This window comes from Netta rufina (genome assembly GCF_964035555.1).
Source record: "Netta rufina genome assembly, chromosome: 9".
Lineage (NCBI taxonomy): Eukaryota > Metazoa > Chordata > Aves > Anseriformes > Anatidae > Netta > Netta rufina.
Window position 1 is genome coordinate 12,054,582 of NC_140132.1, and position 22,769 is coordinate 12,077,350.

General features: G+C 50.3%; 3 protein-coding genes across 3 annotated transcripts; all 3 read right to left on the reverse strand.

Annotated features, from left to right (window-relative positions):
• Positions 1 to 289: 289 nt before the first annotated feature.
• Positions 290 to 1,952, reverse strand: NEU4 (neuraminidase 4; the record flags this gene model as incomplete). Its single annotated transcript, XM_084292127.1, has 3 exons — positions 290 to 1,197; positions 1,405 to 1,660; positions 1,752 to 1,952. The coding sequence occupies 3 exons, from the start codon at positions 1,950 to 1,952 to the stop codon at positions 290 to 292; spliced, it is 1,365 nt and encodes a 454-aa protein (XP_084148253.1).
• A 2,443-nt stretch (positions 1,953 to 4,395) lies between these two features.
• Positions 4,396 to 7,682, reverse strand: GAL3ST2 (galactose-3-O-sulfotransferase 2; the record flags this gene model as incomplete). Its single annotated transcript, XM_084292128.1, is given in 4 exon segments — positions 4,396 to 4,956; positions 4,960 to 5,256; positions 5,344 to 5,623; positions 7,648 to 7,682. Coding segments are annotated over 4 exon segments (1,173 nt in total).
• Positions 7,683 to 13,525: 5,843 nt separating this feature from the next.
• D2HGDH (D-2-hydroxyglutarate dehydrogenase) lies at positions 13,526 to 22,109 on the reverse strand. Its single transcript, XM_084292399.1, has 9 exons — positions 21,602 to 22,109; positions 21,305 to 21,362; positions 20,318 to 20,457; positions 19,451 to 19,644; positions 18,377 to 18,545; positions 17,671 to 17,814; positions 17,069 to 17,211; positions 16,364 to 16,529; positions 13,526 to 15,057 (listed from the first exon to the last, which is right to left on the reverse strand). The coding sequence occupies exons 1-9, from the start codon at positions 21,927 to 21,929 to the stop codon at positions 14,798 to 14,800; spliced, it is 1,602 nt and encodes a 533-aa protein (XP_084148525.1). The 5' UTR covers positions 21,930 to 22,109; the 3' UTR covers positions 13,526 to 14,797.
• Positions 22,110 to 22,769: the final 660 nt, after the last annotated feature.

Sequence of the window (22,769 nt, forward strand, 5' to 3'; positions counted from 1 at the left end):
CAGGGATAACATGGTAATAATGGCATGAGCCTCTGAGTCCAACCACCTCTATAATTAAAAAATAGCAATACAAATGAGATAAAATCCTGTGTTGGGACAGGAGCACCAGCCCTCAGCACAGTCCAGCCCAGGGGGCTGGAGGAGCCCCCAGATCCCACCCCGGTGTACGTCAGCAGAGCTCGCCCTGCCACAGGGTCGTGCCAGGCTCTCCCTGCGTGCCACCAGATGTGGAAGGCGGCCGGCCCCCACGTGCCCACAGCCAGCACGCCAGGAGATGCGGTGGGCGGCTCTAGGAGACACAGCAGCTCCTTCGCCTCCGCTTCCTGCTGGGCACTGCAGCCGTCAGGGGGATGTTCTGGAGCACATCGTGCAGTGTGAACATGCTGAAGGATATCTGCTCGTAGGGGGACCGCTTCCCGTTCTCGTAGAGGCAGGCAAAAGCGATGGCTGGGCCACCAGAGACGGGGGCCTGGCTGTGGGGCAGCTCCATGTAAGCCAGGTCCGAATACGCGCTCGGGCCCTCGTAGATGACCCAGGGTTCGGTCCAGCTCTCTGCGTCCCTGGGGAAGGTGCTGAGGTGAACCCCCATGTTGACCCGCGACATGGGGCTGGTGGGGTGGGAGTAGAGCACCCACGTTGGTGCTTGGAAGAAGGTGCCAGGGCTGGAGGTGGCTTTGGGGTCCACGTGGAGCTTATCCCGTGCTGCCCTCAAGGCAAGCAAATCCCGAAAACGGGGGAGTGGCTGTGGAGCCGAGCCTTGTCCAGGGATGTCAGGGGGCTGGGGGCCATACACGAAAGGCGCGGGGAAGCCGATGACACTGCCATGGCACCCGTGGGGGGGCTCGACCAACCGCTGGACCAGCTGCCCCCCGTGGAAGACAGCCCCGTCGTCGGTGCTCAGTGCCTGCACACGGAAGCCCAGGGGGCTGCGGGCATTGCAGTAGAGGACATTGGACCCGTCCTCCTCGTCCACCGAGACCAGCTGGCACTCGCCTGTCTGCAGGTTGGGGATGAACTCCCCAAAACGCCAGCCCCGGCCGTGGTCATCGCTGTAGAAGGCGAAGGAGTGAGGGGTGGTCTTGCAGAGCTGCCCGAAGCACTCCTTGCAGTCAATGTGGTAGCTGTAGGCGGGCACCAGCAGTCGGCCGGAGCGCAGCTGGATCCCATGCCCGGGGCCCAGTGCAAAGGTGGCCCAGTCTGGGGACAGGGGGACGAGCGTGATGAGCAGCCCCCGGCTCCCCCGCCACCGGGCTGCTCTCTCCATCTCCTCCCCGCTCTGCTCAGGCTCCTCTTCTCCCTCGCCCCAGCTCAGCCCTTGGACCCTCGCCCGGTCGCAGCCCGAGGCCACTGCTGGCCGTGCCACACTCGCCGGCTCTTTTTTCCCCTGCCTGCTGGTGTCACTACCTTTGATGGCCCTGCCGATGACCTGCTGCGTCAGGTCTGTGGCCTTGCTCCAGCTCAGCCCCTGGTCAGCACTGGTGACGCAGCACAGGCGGGTGACGTTCTGTCCTGTGACAATCTGGAAGGCTTCGGGTGTCCTGCCCAGCACCGTGATGAAGAAGAGGAAGAGGGTGCCCGTGAACTCGTCGTAGAGCGGGCAGGGGTTCATCGACCGGTGGTGCTGCAGTGCCGCCGTCTCGAGCACCCGCATGTCTTCCCACTGCACGGGGACGGGGCAGAGTGCTCAGCCCCCTCCCCAGCCCACCCCGGGCCCGATCCAGCCCCCGTCGCCGTGTCAGCCCCGCTCCCACCTCCACGTAGCCACCGTAGACGGTGCCGCGGCGCAGCACCAGCAGGTTGGCGTGGGCGTCATCGGCGCTCAGCCGCTCCTCGGCGAAGGCCAGCAGCTTGGCCACGCAGGGCAGGTAGAGCAGGGCCGGCACGCGGTACGTGACGCCAGTGGTCTCCTTCTCGAAGAGCACGGTGCGGGCGGGGAAGTGCCGGGAGCCCATGGTGCCTGTGGCAGAGAGAGAGGGGCGGCCCGGCCGCGGGCAGGGGGCTCGCGGCGCTGCCCCTGCCCAGGGGGTTTGGGGAAAGGTGCAGGGCAGGACACCGCGTGGAGTGGGGCTCCCAGTAAACCGAGGCTGGCAAGGGCCAGGGTGGGAGCTGTGGCAGGGCATCAGAGGGGGCAGAGCTGTCCCTGCGTGTCCCCCTGCACGTCCTTGGACCTGAGGGATGGGATCCCTTGCCCCTGGGCACGGCAGCTGCTGGTTTTGCTCTCCAGCTCGCGTCCCCCTCTTTCCAAGCCAGAGCTGTCACTAGAGGTTTCACAGCTGAGCCACGCTGGCAGGTGGGAGCCCTGGCTGGCCATGAATGAAGCCACCAAGGACTCAGGCTGGTCCTGCTGGAGTGAGGGCTCTGCCTGGGGAAGCTCCATGGCCTCTCCCACTCCCTTCAGCATCTCCCCTTTCTCAGCTGCATTCCCGCAGGGCAAGGGCTGGGTCTGCTGCCCACCCCAGGCTGCTGAGAAGGGCTCTTGCCTGCATTTTGCCCAGCGCCCCACGGGGAAAGCCTAGGCACTCACCCGGTCCTGCTTAGCGCGGGGCAGCCGCCTCCATCCCCTGGCAGGCGTTGGGGTGATGCTGGCTCCTGCAGCGCCGGCTGCCTGTACAGCCTGTCCCCAGCCGTTCCTGTCCCCCCACTGATATGTCACGGGGCTCCCGCCGTGGCCAGCGGCCGGCAAAAAGCCCTGAGTCAGCAGCAGCACAAAGGCCCCATTATCAGGCAGGCAGAGCCCGGGCCCCTCAACGTGCATCTGCTGCGCTCAGGGCCGCAGGGAGGGAAGGCCGAGGGATGAGGTCCCTCCTGCCTCAGTTCCCCTGCTCACCCCCGGGAGCAGTGCAGGCTGTTGGGATGTAGCTGGGGATGGTGGAGCTGAAAATCCATGAGGGTGCCATTAAGCACTGCGTTGTTCCTGCCCTGCGGCTGTGGTCTCACTAGATGCAAGGCAAAGGCTGCATCTCCACTGGCCTGTTTGGCCTCATTGCAGGACAAAAACATAAAACACACCAAGGTGCGTGGAAAATGTTGAGTTTGTGAGAACAAATGCTCCCCACCTTCTTTCCCTTCCCCCAGTGCTGTGGGGCTGGAGGCAGGGGATCTGCATGGCAGGCTCTTGCCTCTGCTGGCCTTGGGGCTGCTGGGTTGAACTGCAGCCATGGAGCTCCCATCTGGCCACGGCTGCATGATGTGCCCGCTCCTGCCTGCTTCACCCTGAGGTGACTGCTGAAGCCCCTGAAGCAGCCCCAGGGTGGCCATCGCCCCGTCACCACGCGGGAGGCTTGATGCCTTGCGTGCTGGTGCGGGGTAAATCACTGGTTAGCAGCGGGTGCTGCTGCTGTTCCCAAACCTTCCCCAGGCACATCCCTCACAGCCAACCTGCACGGTGCAGGAGGGAGCGGACCCTGGTTGAACTTTGCCATCCTGCCCCACGGCTGGTGGCAGGCGCAGCAGAAACCAGGGGTGGGCTCCAGAAACCTGCACTGAGCCCAGCCACTGAGTGAGGGCAATCATTAACAGCAATGACACCAAAGCTGTCACTCCCCAGGAGGGTTTGTCCCATGAGGGTTTGATTCCCATTGCGAGGTGATGCCCTAGGCCAGCAGCGGCCGTGCCTCCCTGGATCCCTTTCCTAATTGGCATTGGAAGTTTGGCCACAGGAGCAACGGGATGTGATGAAGCCTCTGCTGATGATAAAATGTCGATGCTGCTGGCCTGGAGACCTAAGTTCTTTCCTATGCACCTGCTCCTTCAAGTACCACATTCCCTTGGTGAGCTCTTGTCCTTATCTCCCCCCAGTTTTTGTCTCCTAAAAGCAGAAAGTTGAGACTCGCTCTAGTGAGCTGTAACCAGCCTGGAAGTAATGACTGCTATTAAAAATGGTCAAATGCAAACCAAATTATTAAGTCCCTGATTAATGATTAAGAGGAAGGAAAATCTAATGCAGGCTGAAAGCCTGCCAGCTCCAAGGAGCACTGGGCTGTCCCCTGTGCGTGACAGCAGCAGCACACCTCTGAGCGGCATGGACCTGAGCATTATCTGGCCGAGTCCTTGGCTGGAGGCGTTTTGGGACCTGCCTCAACCTTGGTGAGCTAGGAAGGAGGACTGCAAGAATGTGGTGGGCTCAGTGCCCCGGCAAGTGTCGTGCCCCACAAGAGGGGAAGAGAGGAACGGGTGGCACTCACCTAATGACAGAGGCGGTAAAAGTAAATAAATAAAAGTTTTGCTTTGTTTTGTTTTGTTTTCCATAAAATAAAAGCCAGAGAGTGGAGGTACATGTAGCTCTCAAATGACCCCCACCCCCCAGTCTCCCCCTTGTGTCCAAGAGTCTCATCGCCAAACCCCAGCGAGGCAAAGGGCCATAGCAGTGGGATGCTGCAGGAGCTGGCACACGCTCTAGTTTTTACGTGAGACCTGTGTCTTCTCCAGGGAACTGCTTCTCAGCAAGGCAAGGTGTAATGGCTTCCTCTTCTTGTGTGGGTGCTGACGGGAGTAAAGATAGGACGTGTACTGGAGTTCTGGCATAATAATTTTCTGGCAGTTTTTCAGAGTCTCATTGCTTAAGTCTGGTCTGATGTTGTAACCGAGGATATTTGCATCCCCCGACTGAAAAGGCAAGAGAGTTTGGTCCTTGATTTGAGTCTTCACCACAGCCTCTTGGTCCAAGAGGCAGGTCTCCATGAGCTCCTTCTGTCTCATCCGCAGGTGATTTACCTCTTTCTCCAGCTCCTCGAGTCCTATGGTCTCCTCAATTCTCCTCCAGAAGCTCTGGTTGAAGTGCAGGTAGAGGTTCCAGTCGAGCGAGCACCACGTCTTTATCCTCTCCCTGCTTTCTGCAGTCAGGGTCTGGACAGTGTCATTGCTTCTGGAATTGAGCATAAAGTAGATCACATCATCTAGATCCCAGCACAAAGTGTGCTTCAGGAGGATCATGGACTCATCAAAGTAATCTGCTATCTAGATCAGGTGGAAGTTCTCTTCAATCTCCTTTAAGACCTCCTGGGTGTAGTTTTCATTGTCCTCTGCATTGTTATCATAGCCAAAGTCAAACCACATGTTATTCTTGGCGTAGATGTTTTTCATGTAATCCTCCTCACGGTAATATTTCAAGGGCGATGCCAGGTACTCATTCACGTCCTTGGATCTAATGAAGGCAGGGACCGCGTCCTTGTAGTAGACGTAGGAAGATTCCAGCAGAAAAATGGGGTTCCTCAGGATGGAGAAGTAGAAGGTGTCCCCTGCCATCACCTTATGCACCTGTTTGTGGGGAGGAAGAAGAGGGGCTGTTAATCCAGAGGCCCTGTTTGTTCAATCATGTACCTCCACAGGTGCCGTGGCTCTTACCTCTGAGGGGTTAAACCGCAGGTCGTTGCCCATGATGTTGTAGTTTTGCGTTTTGATTTGAAGTTTCTCCACAAAGCTGGTGTTGAATCTCTCCGGGTAACCCAGGTGGAAGCGCTGGTCAGCTGGGAGGGCGATGGTGAGGTTATGCTTCTCTGTGAACCGAAACAGGATGTTCAGGACGGTGCTGCTGGCAGTCTTGTGGGTCTTCAGGAACATGACATTGGTTTTGGCGTGACACGGTCTGGGAGTTATCAGCAACTCTGCGGAGCTCCTCCAGAATCTGCAGGAAGACAACGCATGGGGAAAACAGCCTCTCTGGTGCCATACCCCATCTCTTAGACCTGGCAAAGCTCACCTAACCATCTCTTTTTCTCCCGTGGCAGTAAAGCTTCAGAAGCCAAATGCAAGCAGGTTTTCCTGACCCCACACCAGCAGCTGGAGCGAGGCACCAACCCAAACAAGCCCCATCCCGTAGGCATGGATGTTGGACAGTTTTCTGTTTCTCCAGTTCCTCACTTGCCAAGCAGGGCACAAATACTTCAGCTTGATCCCCTTTTAGTTTGTCATTTGGCTTTTTTTGCCCTAAAGAGCTGCATTTTGGCTCATTTGATCACTTGTGTGCCCAAATGTGGATCTAGGGCCCGATTTTGGGCTGCTGCCCTTCCAGCATTACCTTAGGTTGAGAAAGCTAAATCAAGTGCCACAGGTCAGATCCTTGCTGCCCTGTGGAGGTGAAGTCAAGCAACTAGTTGTTCTTGCTCCTTCTAGACTTACAGATTTTTACGAGTTCTATGGAAGAATCCAAAAAGGGCAATTCACACAAAAAAGTTGAAGAAGAGAAAACATTTGGTATACCTGGAAAGAGAGTAGAATTTATGTGAATATTATCTCATAGAAGACAATTCCTCCCCAAATGTGAACCACAAAGCTTTGCATGCTGTCTTTGGGGCTTCTGTCACTGGGACCATAATTTCTTTATGGTGCCAGCCATCAGCTGCATCAGCAGCTCTGGGTTTTGAGGCAGGACAACAAGAAATCACATTTTTTTACTCTCATACCCTAATTTTCACCCACGTAACGTACTTCTTTTGGGTTTCTGAGGCCTTAGAGTTTGTTCATTTAGAGTTTATTCACTTCAAGCTTCTCCCATTTTGTCAATGGAATTCTGTGCTATAGAAGCCTTTCTTGTTGCCCTTGATGAAAGAAAAAGTTTCAGGACATAGAGAGTGGCAGCTTTCCATTTCTTCACTTTTTTTGTCTCACCCGGTGTGAGACAACCCCTTTCCTTTGATCAGTCTACATATACAAGTAGAGCTGAGACTAGGGAAGAAATGCGGAGAGGCAAGCAGGCTCTTGTCCCTTGAATGCACCCCCTGCTCATTTTCTCGGCCTTTCAGTTAAGGTGAAGCTGATGCTGGTGTAATGGTGTTCCAGAAAGTGCCTCCCTGCCTGCTTGGAGGCCTTTCCTAAGGCAGTCTGGCTATGGCTTTCTTTTGCCTCTTTCCTGCAGAACTGAACGCGTGCAATAAGGAACTTGTTTGCTCAGGCAACATACCCAACACAGAAGGCAGTTATACTTTGATTAGTCTTTAAATAGGTAAATGAATCAACGTATGCTTAAACATCCTGAAAATAAGTCAGCCGCAACATGTGCCATAAAGGATATCATCATATCATCGCTATATTATGAGAAAGAAGATGAATGGCCTGCTTGGCAAGGGGGTTGGACTAGATGATCTTCAGAGGTCCCTTCCAACCTTGTCTAATCTGTGATTTTGTAATTCTGTGATTTATTTTTTTTTTGTAATTCACAGCTCTACAACTTATCACTTCCAAGTGACCCTTACTATCTTATTCGTCACTGACGTTTACAAGCATTTACATTTTGTCATCCTGCTTCCAGATACCCAAACACACAGCAAGCTGAGCCCATCTGCAGTGTAACTGGGCACTCCCACCAGAGCCTTGTGGCCAGGGATGGCCAGCTGTCACTGCTGGCGACATGGGGGTAACACATGGGGCCTTCAGGCTGAGGGAACTCCATGAACAAGAATGGGAAAATGGAGGCCAGGGAGGGGGCTGAAACGATGGGAGCATATCCGCAGGGTGCTGCCAAGCCCTGTGTCTCATCCTGCCCTCTCCTTCAGTCCTGTTTCCAGTGTACCCTGTGCCAGCATGGGCAGCAAGGTCTGGGATAGAAAGTCCTGAGGGGTCTAGAGCTCTTAGGGATACAGGGGCTCCTGGAAGAATGCACAGGGGGCCTGGGAACCTCTCTGGAAATGGGGCAAAGGAGCTGCTGCTCACCCTGGCCAGCCCAGCACCAGGGAGCCTGTCCCCATCTCTCTGGGGCTTGGCCACACTTGCAGCAAATGTCACCAACCTGCACGTGGGGCTTCACCACCCATCCTGCCCTCATCACCCTGGCACATCTCTGTGAGAGCCAGCGCTGCTCTCAAAGACTGTCCCCTTGGCCACACACCTATCTTTGTCACAACTCTCTGACCAAGTCATATCTAAAACCAAATGCCAACGGACACCATGAACAATGTTGGCTAAAATATCTGCCATCTTTTATTGCCTTCAAGAAAGACAGGTCCCGCTTGTTTCAGAGCTGTTCTGCGCTGTTTGCTGAAGGTGAACAGTGCGAGTGCCTGGCATTACAGAAGACAGAGCTCACCTTTTGTATGAACAGTTAAAACCATAAGCAGAGGTATTTCACAACTGTCAGCCGGATCAACAGGAGCATACAGGGCAGGATGCACAGAGTCATGGCTGCTGGGTTTTATTCCTTCCTAGCACGCAGCCAGGAGGCATTTCGCTGGGGGGAGTGAAGTCCAACGCAGCCACAAGACACAGGATTCATTGAGAGCACCCCTTGTTACCAACGTACTACCTGCTTTTCTGCTCCATTAATACAGTCTTACCCAAAGCAAAAGTTCAGGAGTTCAAATCTGAGAGTTGCACAGAAATCACCAAAGCACGCGGGGTATGAAACCAGCCTGGGATTCCTTTGAGGACCTGCTTCAGAGCTACCACTAAAACACAAATTCTTCTAAGCCAAAGAGTTTGTCCTTTTGACAAAGGTAGCACTTGAGTGTGCTGCTATGGATGCTTTAAGGTAGGACAACATTTTTGATTATTTGTATTAAGCTGAAAACAACATCTCTAAGGATTTGTGTCAACATAACAAAGTTCTTTCAAATTAAAAGACTTGGGATACAGGAGGACACACACACTGAAACAAACCTCACCCTGGAGCAAACTGTAACTAACTATAGGTTATTAATCACTTACACAGATTAACTAAACTCTCTGAATCAGACCTTTCTACAAATCATGTTTTAATTCTGCATCCATAATGTTCACATCCCCCTCCCCTTACCTTGAAGTGCACCTAAAGGTTTTCATGCTGCCTCGCTGCTGTGAGCTAGAAAGTATCTCCTCTGCAAATCAGTTCCAAAAGTCCTTTTGTTTACGGTCTCTGATGGATTTGGTGTGTCTCTATATCTAGCATCCTATCACTGCTATAAATGGCTGGGACAGGTGAGGACAAAGGGAGTGGCTAGGTGTTTCCAGGGGTAGGTGGAAGTTAATTAACAAGCCACGAACAGTTCTGGCATGGCATCACATTTACACAGGCACCGATACTTTTTCCAGGGCTGCCTTAGGAGACAAGGTCTGCAGCAGTTTTGTAGGGAAGTGAGGATTTAGCAGGTTCCTTAGCAGGGATTCCCCTTCCATCAAGAATGAGGGTACAGATGGGGGAAGACAAACATGCACACAAATGCTGTGCCTGGCTGTAGGAGGGAGGCACGGGGCTGATCCGGGCAGGATGCTGGGCTGGGGGCTGGAGGAGGGCATCACGGGTCCCTTACACTTTCTGCAGCCCCTACAGTGTGTCTGGCATTGCCACACCTCCTGCTGCGGTGCTCAGTGCCTGAGATGCCTTTCCTCTGGTTCTTGCCTGCAGATTCAGGTCCAGACTTCTCTGTCAGACATGTCTGGCAGCAGGAAATTAGGGACAACAGCAAAACAGGAATGGTGTTAGGCTATTGGAAATCCCCCTTTGTTTTAAGAAGCACCCCCGCCATAAAGGCCCAAGAAGCAAACCATTTAGGCTCAAAGTCTTTCCCAGTGAAAACCCGGTTACAGTAAATGAAGAGTAAGAGCTTAGGTCCTTTGCTATATCTAAGTCTTGGGAGAAAAAAGGAAAGAAAAAAAAAAGAAAAAACAAAACAAAACACACCACACTTTTGCACCTACACCAGCTGAGCTGTATTTGATGGGTCATCTACAAAGGGACTTTCTGTTGTTATTAATGACCACTGCAACTTGCTTTACACATGAATTTCTAGGGTTATTTTTAGCACGGTGCCAGCTGCTGCTGGCAGCAGGGCACCACTTCACAGACGTCTTTCTCTTGTTACATTTTACACATCGGTTGTGTGGTATCTTGTTCAGAACCCAGTACAGCCCATGAATCATAAAAGACCGTTTTTTATGCTTTTATGGATGATTTATTGCTCACTCCCTGGGTGTTGTACAAGAAATGCCCCACCTGTTCAGGTTTGGTTATGCAGATAATATGGTGCCATAAATAAATATATGACGTAGCTCAGTGCCGGCTTGCTCCAAGACTGGAAGCAGTGAAGGTCATGCAGGTGACACAGAATTTGCTGGGGCAGGATGAACAGCTCCAAACAGCCCGCTCGGTTAGGAGAGAGTCAAGTCCTTCCTCACCATGCCAGAAGACTGCTGCTTCAAGGTGCTGAGCAGCCATGGACACTTCTTATCCTTCCAATATTTAAGTCTGTCTTAGAAAAAAAAAAAAAAAAAAAAAAAAAAAAAGTATTGTGGACAAAAAAATTCTACCACGATTCTTTATCAAAAAATACATGCACACATACATGCACATCTCTCTCTCTCCTATATACAACAGTAAACCAGTATTTGAGAGCATCATTGAGAACTTTGAACAGCAAGATAATAATGGCAATGAATTAACACAGAAAAGGGGTTCCATTCCCTCCAGGTAATTGCTTTGTTGTTTATCTGAGACGGTGATTGTAACACTGAGTTTGTGGATCTTGGTATGTAAAGAAGAAGGCTAAATGTGACTGCTGGAATTCCTCTGGCCACTGCACAGCCCCGGGTTGTCTGCCAGCCCTGGCTCCCTCCCTAGCACTCTCCCCATACATAGCCGGAAAAAAAAAAAAAAAAAAAAAAAAAAAAAAAAAAAAAAAGCAGTATGGAAAGTTCCACTTCCCCAAAAGAACCATTCATGTGTAAAGCCTGCATTTCAAACTCTTATGGTCAGTAGTTTGTGGGAAAAAAAAAAAAAAAAAAAAAAAAAAAAAAAAAAAAAAAAAAAGAACAGGTTAGGAAAAAGACAGAGAATGTAAACAGCCTGATCTGGAAAGAACAGGTTGTATCAGCTTGACTTGGCAGGAAGCAAATCCTTTATGTTTCTTCTTTACCACCATTATGGATTTACACAAACAGCTCAGGTGGGGAGCATTTCACCTCCTGCCTTGTTTGCTAACAACAGCGTCGTTCCCTCCAATTAACCCTCTCTTAACTAACGCAGCTCCAAGCTCTGGCTCACACCCGCATTAGGTCCAAATGTCTGTCTCACTCCAGGGGCACCACTAAGCTCATCCTAAGCCATAAAAAGAGCCTGATGACAGAATGGCAGTCCCTTGATGTGAATTTTCAAGGAGTGGAAGACCATTTAGGAACAGATTGTTTCAAATCACTACTGGGAGAGACTGAGGAGCTATTCATTCTGGGGTTACTACTGCTGGGTCAGGGTAACATCATAATGGGGCTCCTCTAAAGGGCCCTGCTGCCTGAGCTACCTTTTAGCTATAGGAAAATGCAGAGATGGTACGATGGCAGCAGTGTGGAGGCCTGAAGAAGACAATCAGTTCCTCCCCAACAGCCCTTGAGGAATGAAGGGAGAGGTACAGGGTGCCTTGATAGCAGAGAGATAGAAGGGATTGAAGAGATCACAGGGTAGGGATAAATACTGATAGTGCAGGCTGTATGGTGGTTGTTCTATCAAAGCATTCACGTGGCAAATTGAGAGTTACGACCTTAGAACTGTGCTGTGATGGGTGCTGTAATGCAGGGCGCTGAGTAAGCCACCATCCTTAATTCAGCTCAGCAGCTTGCAGCCTTGTTGAGAGGTGTTCTGAATAAAAATAGAAAAAAAAAAGAGACTCTTCAGGATGGTTTTCTTCCTAGACAAGTGCTCTTTGTTTCCCCTCAAGCGAGGAAACAAAGACAGTGCAAAGCCTGGGGTTTGTGGAGGATCAGGCAAGATCCGGAATCAACAGGATTATCCCATAATAATCAGTGACTCCCAAGGGGTATAAAAGGCCTGTCCAAACATCCTTCATTCTCCTTGCTGCCCCGAAGCGACCAAAGGCAGACGTGGACACACAGCGCATGTGGCGTGCTTGTGAGAGGGCACACAAAGTCTGAGAGAATTGCACAAGTAAAACCAAGCTGTTGTAAGATCGCCTTCCACTGCCACCAGGCCTTGTGCTGACTTCTGATCCTGTCCTACACCACTGGCTCCTTTCCCCTCTCGCCCTCCTACTTGAGGAACCTATTTTTTTCCTACACCTTTCAGAACCAGCGATCCTTCCGAAGGCCAGACAGAATGATTTTATTTTTCTGCTATTTTATGTAGGAGAAGGGAGCCAAGGAAGCAGGAAATGCTCCCCTCGGCCTGGCTTCTGGCATCGAAGCCCTCCCAGTTACTGCTGCCCTGAGGTTAACCTCCAGGAACCCTCTCTTCTCTGGTCTGGCCTTCCAGGACTGCAAACCTGTCCCTGCAGCAACGCCGATGTGTCCTTGGGACAGTCTGGCGGTGCCATCGCTAGAGAACCCACAGCCTGGCACTAGTGTGGGTTTTTTCAAGCATGTAGGATCAAAACGAGTGAGGAAGGGCAACATTTTCACCTGGAGATGGTGGTGTGGTGTGCCTCCTGTGCCCCCGAGGCTTCACTTGTACACCCCAAAGGAGATGCCTCCTCTGACCGATGGCACTTCACTACTAACTCCGAGCAAACCAGTGGGAAGAAAGCTGAAACACCCACACACAGCGCCATGGAGGCAAACAGGACACGAAACGTGTCTAAACCGTTTCCTTAGCTGAAGCTGTAGAGGAAGGTGGCTCCGGGTTAGGACTCTAGCCAAGGCTTTAGGAGGGCCACTTGTGAGATTTGCTCTGACGCAGGCACCCAGCGTGTCCTTGGGCTTGCATCCAGACACAAGGAGCTCCCAAAAAACAAAGTGCAACTGCCGTGCTGAAGATCAAAGCAGCAAATTCTGCTGTAGCTCAACCCAAAGGCAACAGAACCTACCTCACACCACTCAGAGCAGACACAGGGGAAGGACAGACACCGATGACAGAGGAAGAACCATTCTATGCAAAGGGGCAGTTGCTAGCCCACAGCTCGGGGAAAGCTGCATCAGCTCCTTACTCTGCCAGGGACAGATTCACACCCAAGCTCTTGAGTCCCTAGGAGGGACCACACTGCATAATCTGGCAGAAACTTTCCCACTTTCCCTTAATTCTCTTCAACCTGGTCCAGTGAAAAGCCAGAATGTAAGATCAACAGTGATGGGCGTTGACTCCCAAGACCTTGCATTTTCTGAGAAGCTCCCTTAACATACATAAACACCTCTCAAAGGGGCTGAAGACTTCCCAAGGAAAGCAGGGCTTCCAGAGGAACTGCAGAGTAGAAAGGTACCTGAAGGAAAACCCTGAGTAGCCCAACGAAGAGAGAGATTTCCAGTCTTTACCCACCCAATCAGTCCTGGGAAGGTGGCGGGACACAGCCCTTGGGCTGCGAGGCAGCCGTGCTGTGCTTGGTCAGGATGAAAGAGCAAAGGCAGCCAGAAGCCAATGCAGTGAGCCCAGGACCTCAGCATCTCAGTGCTGGGCACTGCAGGATCTGAAAGAGCACGGCTGGGATTCCAGCCACACCTCCTAGAGCAAAGACACATTTTGACAAAGGGATTCTGGCTAGAACAGATGTCTGCTTAAAATCTCTGGGTCACTAGAAAAGTCACAGACCAGAAAGTTCTGATTTTGAGCAAATTATAATAATCTATATTTACTGTACATATACAAGAAATGAAAACACACTATCACAGCCCACAGGGAATGAACGTATGGCTTTTTTTATTGTCTTTTGAATTGTTTCTTTTATTAAAACAGGATCAAAACTCAGTTTCATTACAATTCTAACATAATGCTAAGAGCTTCAAAATGTGAAGAAATCTTTATTAGGAGAGTACTGCTTAGAGACAGTATTAACATCAATTTTTAAGTTACAATAGTTCACAGATATTCACAGTAACGTGAGTAATCACAATCAAAAATCCTGATGAATAGTTTTTACCGCTTCTGTGTGAGTAATAATAGTTTTTACTGATTCTATGTAAGGTTTAAAGCTGTTTGTCCTGAAACAGGGGAGATTGCATTGTACTAAGTCAAACAACAGAACGCACTCCCATGGCCAGATCTACAGCCCACACAGCTCTGCCCCTGCACGGTCATTTTGCACGTCACGCCACTTCTGCCTCCCGCCTTTTGTGCCATAATGATGTGAATGGCACTTGTCAGTTATCTCTGAGTCCTCCCCACATAGGCAGGCCTCTTGATGTTCAGCCCCATGTGCATGCAGGTCTCATGCCGTAAGGAACCCCCAAATGCTACACACTAGCAAGGGCACTGCTGCTACCAGCAGGCTCTGGTGCTAGCCACATGCCGTGAACCCCGATTCCACCCTACCAACCTCAGCAAGGTAAGTGAGAATGGTGGTAAATATGTTCTGTTTTTAACAATTCTACTCTCATAATTAGGCAGGTAATTTCAGATAAAGGCAATATAAAACTCCAAAGGTCCCTCCCTTCTGAAAAGCAGTGCTTGATACAGGATTTACAAGGCGTGACTTCTGATTGCACAGTTGTACCTCAATAAGGTTATTACGCAGATGATAGAGAAAGTCAATGGCCTTTTTTTGATCTCACCGTTTGGCTGCAGAATGCATGCAGTAAACAAAACAGAACGGAAAGAAAAACAGCGATCACCAGAGCTTGAGATACGTAAGGAGTAAGTGTTCTACTGCCAACGCTAAACATCACAACCATGGTAGAAAAAGCAGGTAAGATTAAAAAAAAATCTGTATGTTTTGTTTCAGTGTTCAGATTAAACAGAAAGCCTACACAGTGAAAACCCACAAGGTGCTCTTCTTCAGAAAGAGCAGACACCCCTGAAAAGAGGAACCACATTCCTTTACTTGTTCCATCACACTAAGAAAATAGGCCAAGGAGCATTCTACATGCTTGCTTGATCTCTCAGTTTGGTGTTAAAGGACAGTTATCAAGATGTCGTCCTCTTGTGATGGCACCTGCTTGCTTCTCAGAACATGTTGCTTCAGGAGCTGGAGGGCAGTGTCTTATATGGATTGAGGATCCCTTTGGGGTCTAACATGGCTTTGAAGCGCTGCATTAGAAAGATTGCCTCGCTGGGTTTGCTGTACTGAATGAACTGCTTTTTCTTGAAGCCCAATCCGTGCTCGGCACTGATACTGCCATTATATCTTGCAGTCCACTCATACACAAATGGTTCAATGGCATCCAGCAGGGAATGGCTGTAGGATTCTGCTGTGATGTTCAAGTGCAAGTTTCCATCTCCTGGAAGAAAACATTGCAGAGGTGAGTCTGTAAGAAAAACTCTGTAGATCTGCAATGGAGAATCATTGCTGTTTCATCCCTGTACTCAAACAACAGTGCCTTTCTTATTCACTGAACACTTCCTTCTAGAAGGAAGCGAACAGTCCGTCAACAAACATGCGGCCTCTCCGTGCACAAGTAATTCAAATAGGATATTTTTAGTACAATCTTTGAGGAAGTGTTCCAAGTTAAGCAACTCTCAAATTCCCACTTCCAAGATTTTAACATTCCAACAACGGTGCTGCATTAATTATTCTCCCTGCACTCAGATGTCATGCTGAAGACTTCCCCAGCAGTACTGCCTAACGATGCTTGAATTTCCGTACAGTCCTTCATTACTGCATCTCTCCCTATTATACTTGTGCAGTGTTCTAAAGGCACTTTGGCACTGTGTCAACAGAAACAAAGAAAGCAGAGCATTTCCTTTCTCCGTTGGTGTTGCGTGTGATGATACTTAATTAAGCTCATAGTAGCTGGGTATTATAAACACACAAAGAAAGAAAAAAAAACAAACTCATTCTCACTCTGGAACCTCTTCCTGCACTTCAGCAAATCTTCATAGTACACAGCTTAATCCTCAATGCCAACAGTTACCAAGTGCAGCCATTATTACAAAAATTTGTCTTTCAAATCATCTCAAATCAAGCATGCTGAGGAACATTTTTGTTTGTTTGTTGTTCTGTTCTTTTTTTGGGGGGTATGGGTTTGGAAACAGAACAGCTTTGCTAAAAATTTACCTGTCTCTGGAGTATGTAAAATCAAAACAGTTTCAAAGCATTCTGACAAATGTACGAGCTGAAGGGATGGTTCACTAATTTTGTGCACTAATTTTATCACTCTCATTTGAAAAGCTAATGGCTCAGACATAACTGATCGCCAATATGACTAATCACTTTGGACAGGAAGGTGTTTATCTGCCAAAAGTGTCTAAGTACATTAATCACACCGATGGTCCAATTAAATAACCTAGATAATTAAACAGAAAGTACACAGCAAGAAGATACAAACAGCCAGTTGACAGTAGCTGAGTGGCTAATGGTTACGCTGCCCAGTCACACCTGACAGTAATATATGGAACAGGCTGAAGGCAGTGAAGATCCTTACACATCCTTACACATCCTCCTCTTCTGATAGCTCTCAGCTATTTAGTCTTTGCCTCCCAGCAACCTAAAACCAACTTTTAGGAGCTCGTAGGAAGTGCACAGCAAAATGTGGAGCACACAGAAGAAACCACCTCCTTGACCCCTTTCCCAGCACCTGCACTTACCCAAGTGGCCGTAGCCCACCACATTTTTGGCACTCTGGCCCAGCCGAGCCCTCATGTCAGTCACGAGATCATACAGCTTCCCCACAGGCAGGGAGATGTCGTATTTGTAAACGCAGCCGTCATGAGTGAGAGCCTCTGTGATCCTCTCCCGGAGGCTCCACAGCATCTGATGAACAAAGATCGAAGGAATCCCGATCAGCCAAGTTCCTCTTGTGTTCGATGTTTTGTGGCACGGAGGGAAGAAAAGCTTTGATTCTTTGCATGTAACATCAACACTTCCCTCGGTATCCTATGCCTCATAGGAGACAGTACTAATGCTTTCTTGGCAGCACTGTATGGTGAAGTGATACACCGACCCTTTAAGCTTGACAGTACCCCAGTTAGAAAAGAACAAGTGTCACAGCCACAGGCATTCTCTCCAAAGCTGCCTAAGTCCTACTGATAGACATAATTTATTAACCTGATGTTTTTAAAAGAGAAAACATCCACTGAAAACTTCCCATAAGGCCACTCAGCCTTCAGGGAAGAGGCAGCAGTAGGAACTATTCTCATAGCATTCTTAATCAATATCCCAAATAAGCTACCAGGTCATTCAGTCATGTTTATTTCAAACATCAAACAAGACAAACACTCCCTTATAAAAAATGTAGTTTCAAGGACAGAACCATTCCAAGTGGATTTGTGCAGGAGGAAATGATGACTTACCTTTATCTTCTTATCATCTGTTGCCACAGTTCCATCAGTGACTAATCCAGAAGTCATGGCCTGTTCTAGGAAGCTGTTCAATTTTTCTTCATCATGGGTTGAGTTAGAGCCCGAAGTTTCAATTAAAACATAAAAATGGCTGTCTGAAAGTCAAAAAGCATAAAATAAGCAGATGCTCTTCTGTGCTGTAAGCACAGGAGTTTAGTGCAGATTCTGGATCTTTTCCCAAACCTGATACGTTTTATAAGGTTTCTTTTCAGCCCAGAATCTCTTGTGCCAGACAGGAGTGCAGCTCAAGTGGCAATCTTATCTGGAAGGCACTTCACTTCCATGTTCTACCCTCTATCTAGCCACTGCTGTTCACAGAACTAGCAGTTTTGGGGGAACTGGTAGAACTAAAAAGTCATATATTTAAAGACTTTTACCGAGTGTATTTGGAATTGAACACCGGGTACAAAAATTAAGGGACACACAGAGTCACTCATTGACATACACATGTAAAACTGGGCTAAAAATGCCCGAGCAGCATAATGTCTCTTTCTGCAGCCCACATGACACTATCTGTATCTCTTCTTTAGACAGAGAGTTATCAGCTCTGGTACCTCTTACTGGGCAGGATAGCTTGAGATGTTTCTCAACCAGTTCCATGCACTTCTCATCCATGAACTCATAGGCAGACAGGATCTCTCCCAGCATGGCTCTGCAGGTTGTAAAGGTTTCCAGAACCTGAGAGAAATTCTGACACCCTTCAGACAGATGACAAAGAGGAATAAGAAACAAAAGCAACCCCTCAAAACCTCATCAACAGTTTTTAAAATTCTACCAGGTTTCAAGTCACTTTTCCCATTTCTAGGAAAGCTGAACCTTGTGTGGGTTTGGATCCCACACGATCCCTGTTAGTTCCTCTGATGGTTTGAGCTGGGACAGTTGTAAGAGCAGAACAACAGGAGGAGAGAGCAACTGGTCTTTGCTGTGGCAAGGACCTCCTCGACATCCTAAGACAGTTCACAGCAAAATGTCTGACCCAACCCTCACTTCTCAGCACTCAGCAAGAAGGCAACCCAGGATGAATTTAAAGGCCATTATGAGAGTCCAGGCAAATTCTGGCGTCCACTGCACAGGTTTGTCAGGGCTTGGAGCCTACTCTTCCTTCCCCTCACCCCAGGAGTTCAGCTCCCTGCTTTCCAGGCCACATCTGTTACAAGCATGCTGAGTAGCTAGCAGGCTGAACAGTGTTTTCTTCTCATAATTACTGTTCCCATCCCCGCCTAGGAATCCAGGTGTGAAATCATTAATATCACTTCCTACCTAGGAATGCCAGATTCACAGCCTTCGGCTTCTGAGGGCAGAGTATGGAGACAGCCGTGATAACTCCCAAGGTCCCCTCAGATCCGATGAAAAGCTGCTTCAGATCGTAGCCAGTGTTGTCTTTGCGCAGAGACGCCAAGCAGTCCAGGACTGTGCCATCTGCCAGCACCTGTGAGGACACGGAGATGCCATGCACCTACACAGAAATGTGCTGCAAAAAGCTTGTCTGCTACCAACCTGGTGAAAGGCTACCACCAGCCTTCATGAGTAGATACCAACTGCAGGACGTTCTCAGTCTTGTCACTGTTCCTTGTTTCCAGCTCTCTCCGTTCTTCTTACCCTCTATATCCTACCTGAATCTTCCCACAAACTTTCCTACTTCTGTTTTGTGGTCTGTTTGTGTTTTTTTAATGGTGCTGTTTACACATGTTCTAAAATAACAGAAGCCTGAGCTTGTTCTACTTTTCTCACCAGTGGTGCACAAGATCAGCCATTCTTTGTAGCCCTAGATCCCATTGTTCAATTTATTTTCTATTAGATCTCTCCCTCCAACACCATAAATCTTCTAGAATCACAAATGCCAGCCTTTACACACAGAGGCACAGGCAGAAGCAAGCTGAGGAACAGGAAGGACTCTAGGACAAAGCCAGCAGTCAAAAAAAACACAAAGTGGATGGCTCTATTGAAAGCTGGGTGAGCAGTCAACAGAGCACGTGGCAGGATGGACTTAGCAGAGCGCTCCAGAGACCCACCACTGCACAGAGGAACCAAGCTGACGCAGGTAACAGGACCACCAAACCTCTCTCTACCTCCTTTTTGTTTCTCTGGATAAGAACATCATCCCTCACCGCTTCTGTCGGTAAGGACAGAGGAGGAAGCTGGAAGCTCCGGCAGCAGTACCAGATGCTACATGCACAAAGGCACTTGTTGGCCCTTCCCAAAAGGAACGGTGAGGAGTGTGAGCCTGAAGAGGAGCTTTTGTCTATGCAGCAGAGAGCCGAGAGCTACAACAGCAGGAAGCAGGGGAGAGGGAGAGGTGCAAACACAGAGGGAGCTGCTGGCTCCTCGCCTTACCACTTCCAGTCCTAGCACGGTCCCTCGGAGGGAGCCGTACCTCAGGAGCCGCAAGCCTCCAGCATTTGTGGCCACGTTACCGCCGATGTGGCAGCTCCCTTTCGCTCCCAAGTCAAGCGGCATGATAAACCCCTGCTGCTCCAAGTACTCGTTGAGTCTCTCTAAGACGCAGCCAGCTTGGCATACGAGGATTCCTGGAACAGAAACAAGTTGATGCCCAGGAAGAAGGGGCTCCTGAAGAGGCAGGATAAGCATCAGCAGGTGCAACCACTGCTTCCTCCAAAACTTTCTGAGGTTCAATTTGAACTAGCAAGAATCCTGTGCTTGCTACATGGCATTGTCCTACCCCTCCTCAATCCCAGGGGAGTTTTGCCATTGTCTTAACATCTGATCATGCCCAGCTCTGGACACATGAAATTCAGTGACATTAAGACTATTTCTGCCCAGTGTTCCCCTTCTTGCTGTCTTTAACAACTGAAATACTCAAAGCAGCCTAGTTCCTAACTTTCCAAACCCAAACATCCTGCAAGTTTTCCCCATTCCTCCCTTATCTGTTAGTGTGGCTTTTACACGCCTCCTTTACCACCACCATTCTCCCCCCGATGGGTTTCTCCTTTAGCAAACAGGATATACATGCTTTTCTGCTCTCTTTCCTCCTCTTTCCGCCACCAGATGTTTTATTACATCTATTACTGTTAACAACTAATGATTACATCAGCAGCAGGAACCTGGAGGAAACAAATCTCTGATGTCCCTTACGATGCTGCTGGGCTGAACCTTGCCGATGCTGCAGTTACAGCTCCCAGAAGAATGTCCAGGCTAAAGCCAGGGGCTTGTTTCCGTGCACCACGTGCCTACAATATTTACCAGACACGCTGTCAAAGCTGATGATCCGGTTCATGAGAACAGTGGAGAGAATGATCTCATCGAAGACAGGAACGCTGCCCCCGACAAGGCCCGTGTTACCCCCCTGCGGATTCACTGCCAGGTTCCTCTCTGAGCAGTACCTGGAAGGAAACAGGTTTCTCAAGTCTTACATCACTGAAGGCCATAATCCAGTCTATCAGAAAAGTTTCACTTCCCCGTGAATAGGTCCTGCTGTGGGAGTGCTCAATGCTCCTTAAAATTCAGCAGTGCTCCATCGAAAGACTAAACGGATAAAGAGGGGCAGTTTCATTGCAAATGTGGGAAAGCACAGCTCCTCTCTCCCCTCACTCCAGCCCTGTGCAAAGGAATGAACACTTGGGGTCATCCCCTCGAACAGCCCCAGATCTGCCATGCAGTATCTGTCTGGAAAGCACACCTCTCTCTGTTTATACATTTATTCAGCAGTCTCTGCTAACAGCTTCCCCAGGGGGTTCTGACAGACGATCTCTGTCAGCAGTTTAAGACATTACCACCGTCCTCCTCCTCTCAGGAAAGAATGTCCCGTGGGCAATGAAGTCTGTGCATCTCTGCCTCAGCTGCTGCACCCTCCAGCACGAAGCGCCACCCAGCACAACCTCTGCCAGCTCGCCAGAGTTCAAGGGCAATGGATGGCACAAGCTGCACAGCACCAGCAGCTATTTGGAAGTCCCAAGCTCTGTACTTTTGTTGCAAGAGCCAGGAGCAGGTGAGCAGCTCCCTGCAGCCTGTGGCTCTCCAGCCGAACAGCACCCCACAGACTGATGCTCAACTGCCCCTGCCCTTGCATGTCTGAACTAGGGCAGCGCTGCCACTGCTTCACTGGACCCAAAAAGCTTCTTTTCCCTTTTTCTGTGGGCCTCTCCCTGAGCCCCTTCAACATAGCTGCTCATGTCGAGGGCTGGTAAAATGTCCAAATTTTGACAATTTCGTACAAAAGGCAGGCGTTACCTGAGAACTTGGGACACCTCCGCTGCCGTCTGCGGCTTCAGCAACAGCTTGCTACAGCCTGCAACGAAAGCAAGGGGTGCTTGTGGCAAGTCACCTGCTGCACGGAGATCGGAAAGGACAAAGTGGCAAGGGATGCGGGAGATGGCTGCACTCCTGAGGCAGACACTTTAATGATTTTAAACCAAACGTTTTTAACAGCGGGCCTTCCCTTGAAGTGCTTCGCACCTGCCCACGGACTTGGCTGTCGGCGTGGACGCCGGGAAACGTCTCCCTGAATTGTGAAGGGCGGCCCCTTACCTCGGACCGACCGCAGCCAGTCCACGTTACAGGGCTCCAGCGCCTCCGGCTCCGTCAGGGCTCTGCCCGGCAGCAGGCGCTGGAAGAACGCCACGTCCCCGGGGCCGAGGCGGGAGAAGGGCAGGCGCCGCACGCGGTAGCGCTCGCTGGTCAGCGGCACCTCCCCGAGGCCGGCCGAGGCCATGCGGAGCCCGCGGCCGCCATGAGGAAGCCGCGGCCCCCTCGGGGCCACCCCGGGCGCCTTCCCCAGCTGTGGCTCCCAGGCAGCGCCGCCCGGCCGCCATCTTAGCGCGGCGCAGCGGGGCCAGCAGGGGCGCAGCCACGCCATGGCCGCCCCTGGGGCGAGGGGAGGCCGGGCTCCCGCTCGGGTTCAGGCCTCCGGAGGCGGCAGGGAGCGGGTGTCCGGCCCCGGAGCCGCCCGGCCGAGCCCGAGTCTCAGCGAACGGCGCCCCCCGGCCCCGGCGCTGCCCGCGGTCCCCTCAGCGCCTCACGGGGCAGAAGGCGGCCATGTCCCGGCCCCCGCCGCGGTCCTAGCGCCCGCCCGCCTCCGGCCCGCTGCCAGGCAGCCGCACAGCTTTTGTTCCCAAAAATACTTTATTTGTAAATCAATATAGCCGTCATCTCTGACAAGATCCAAAAATACAGATATAGATTTTACTTTACATTCTCGTTTTTCTTTTTTTTTAATAAAAAGCTTTATAGTCTCTTCCATTTACAAAGGGAACACAGGTCGGATTCTTTAAAAAAATAGAAAAATTGGGTTAAAGTCGCGTCACCGCCAGTCGGGATGAGCTGCGATAAAGCTGGACACCACAGTGTACGCAGGTGCTTCGACAATCTTTAGTGGAACATTCCTTTAAGTATCACAGTCTCATTCATCCTTCTCCTTAAAGCATATTTAACGCCGTACATTCAAAATTCAGGAGAAAGATTTCAACTCTTTAGTGACCAAAAATGAAGGCTACTGGTACTCCCATCTACAAGAGTCTCTAAAGATCTCTAAACCCAGGTGTAAACAGCCAACAGATGCTCTTGAGCCCGTGACAGCAGCTGGAGGCTCTGTGCTGGTGTGTTGGCGACAGGACGGTCTATTGCTGGTGTTGGTGCGACGGGCGGACACGTTGGAGATGTCCCAGCATAAAGAAGAGTGTGGGTCACCTCAGCTCTG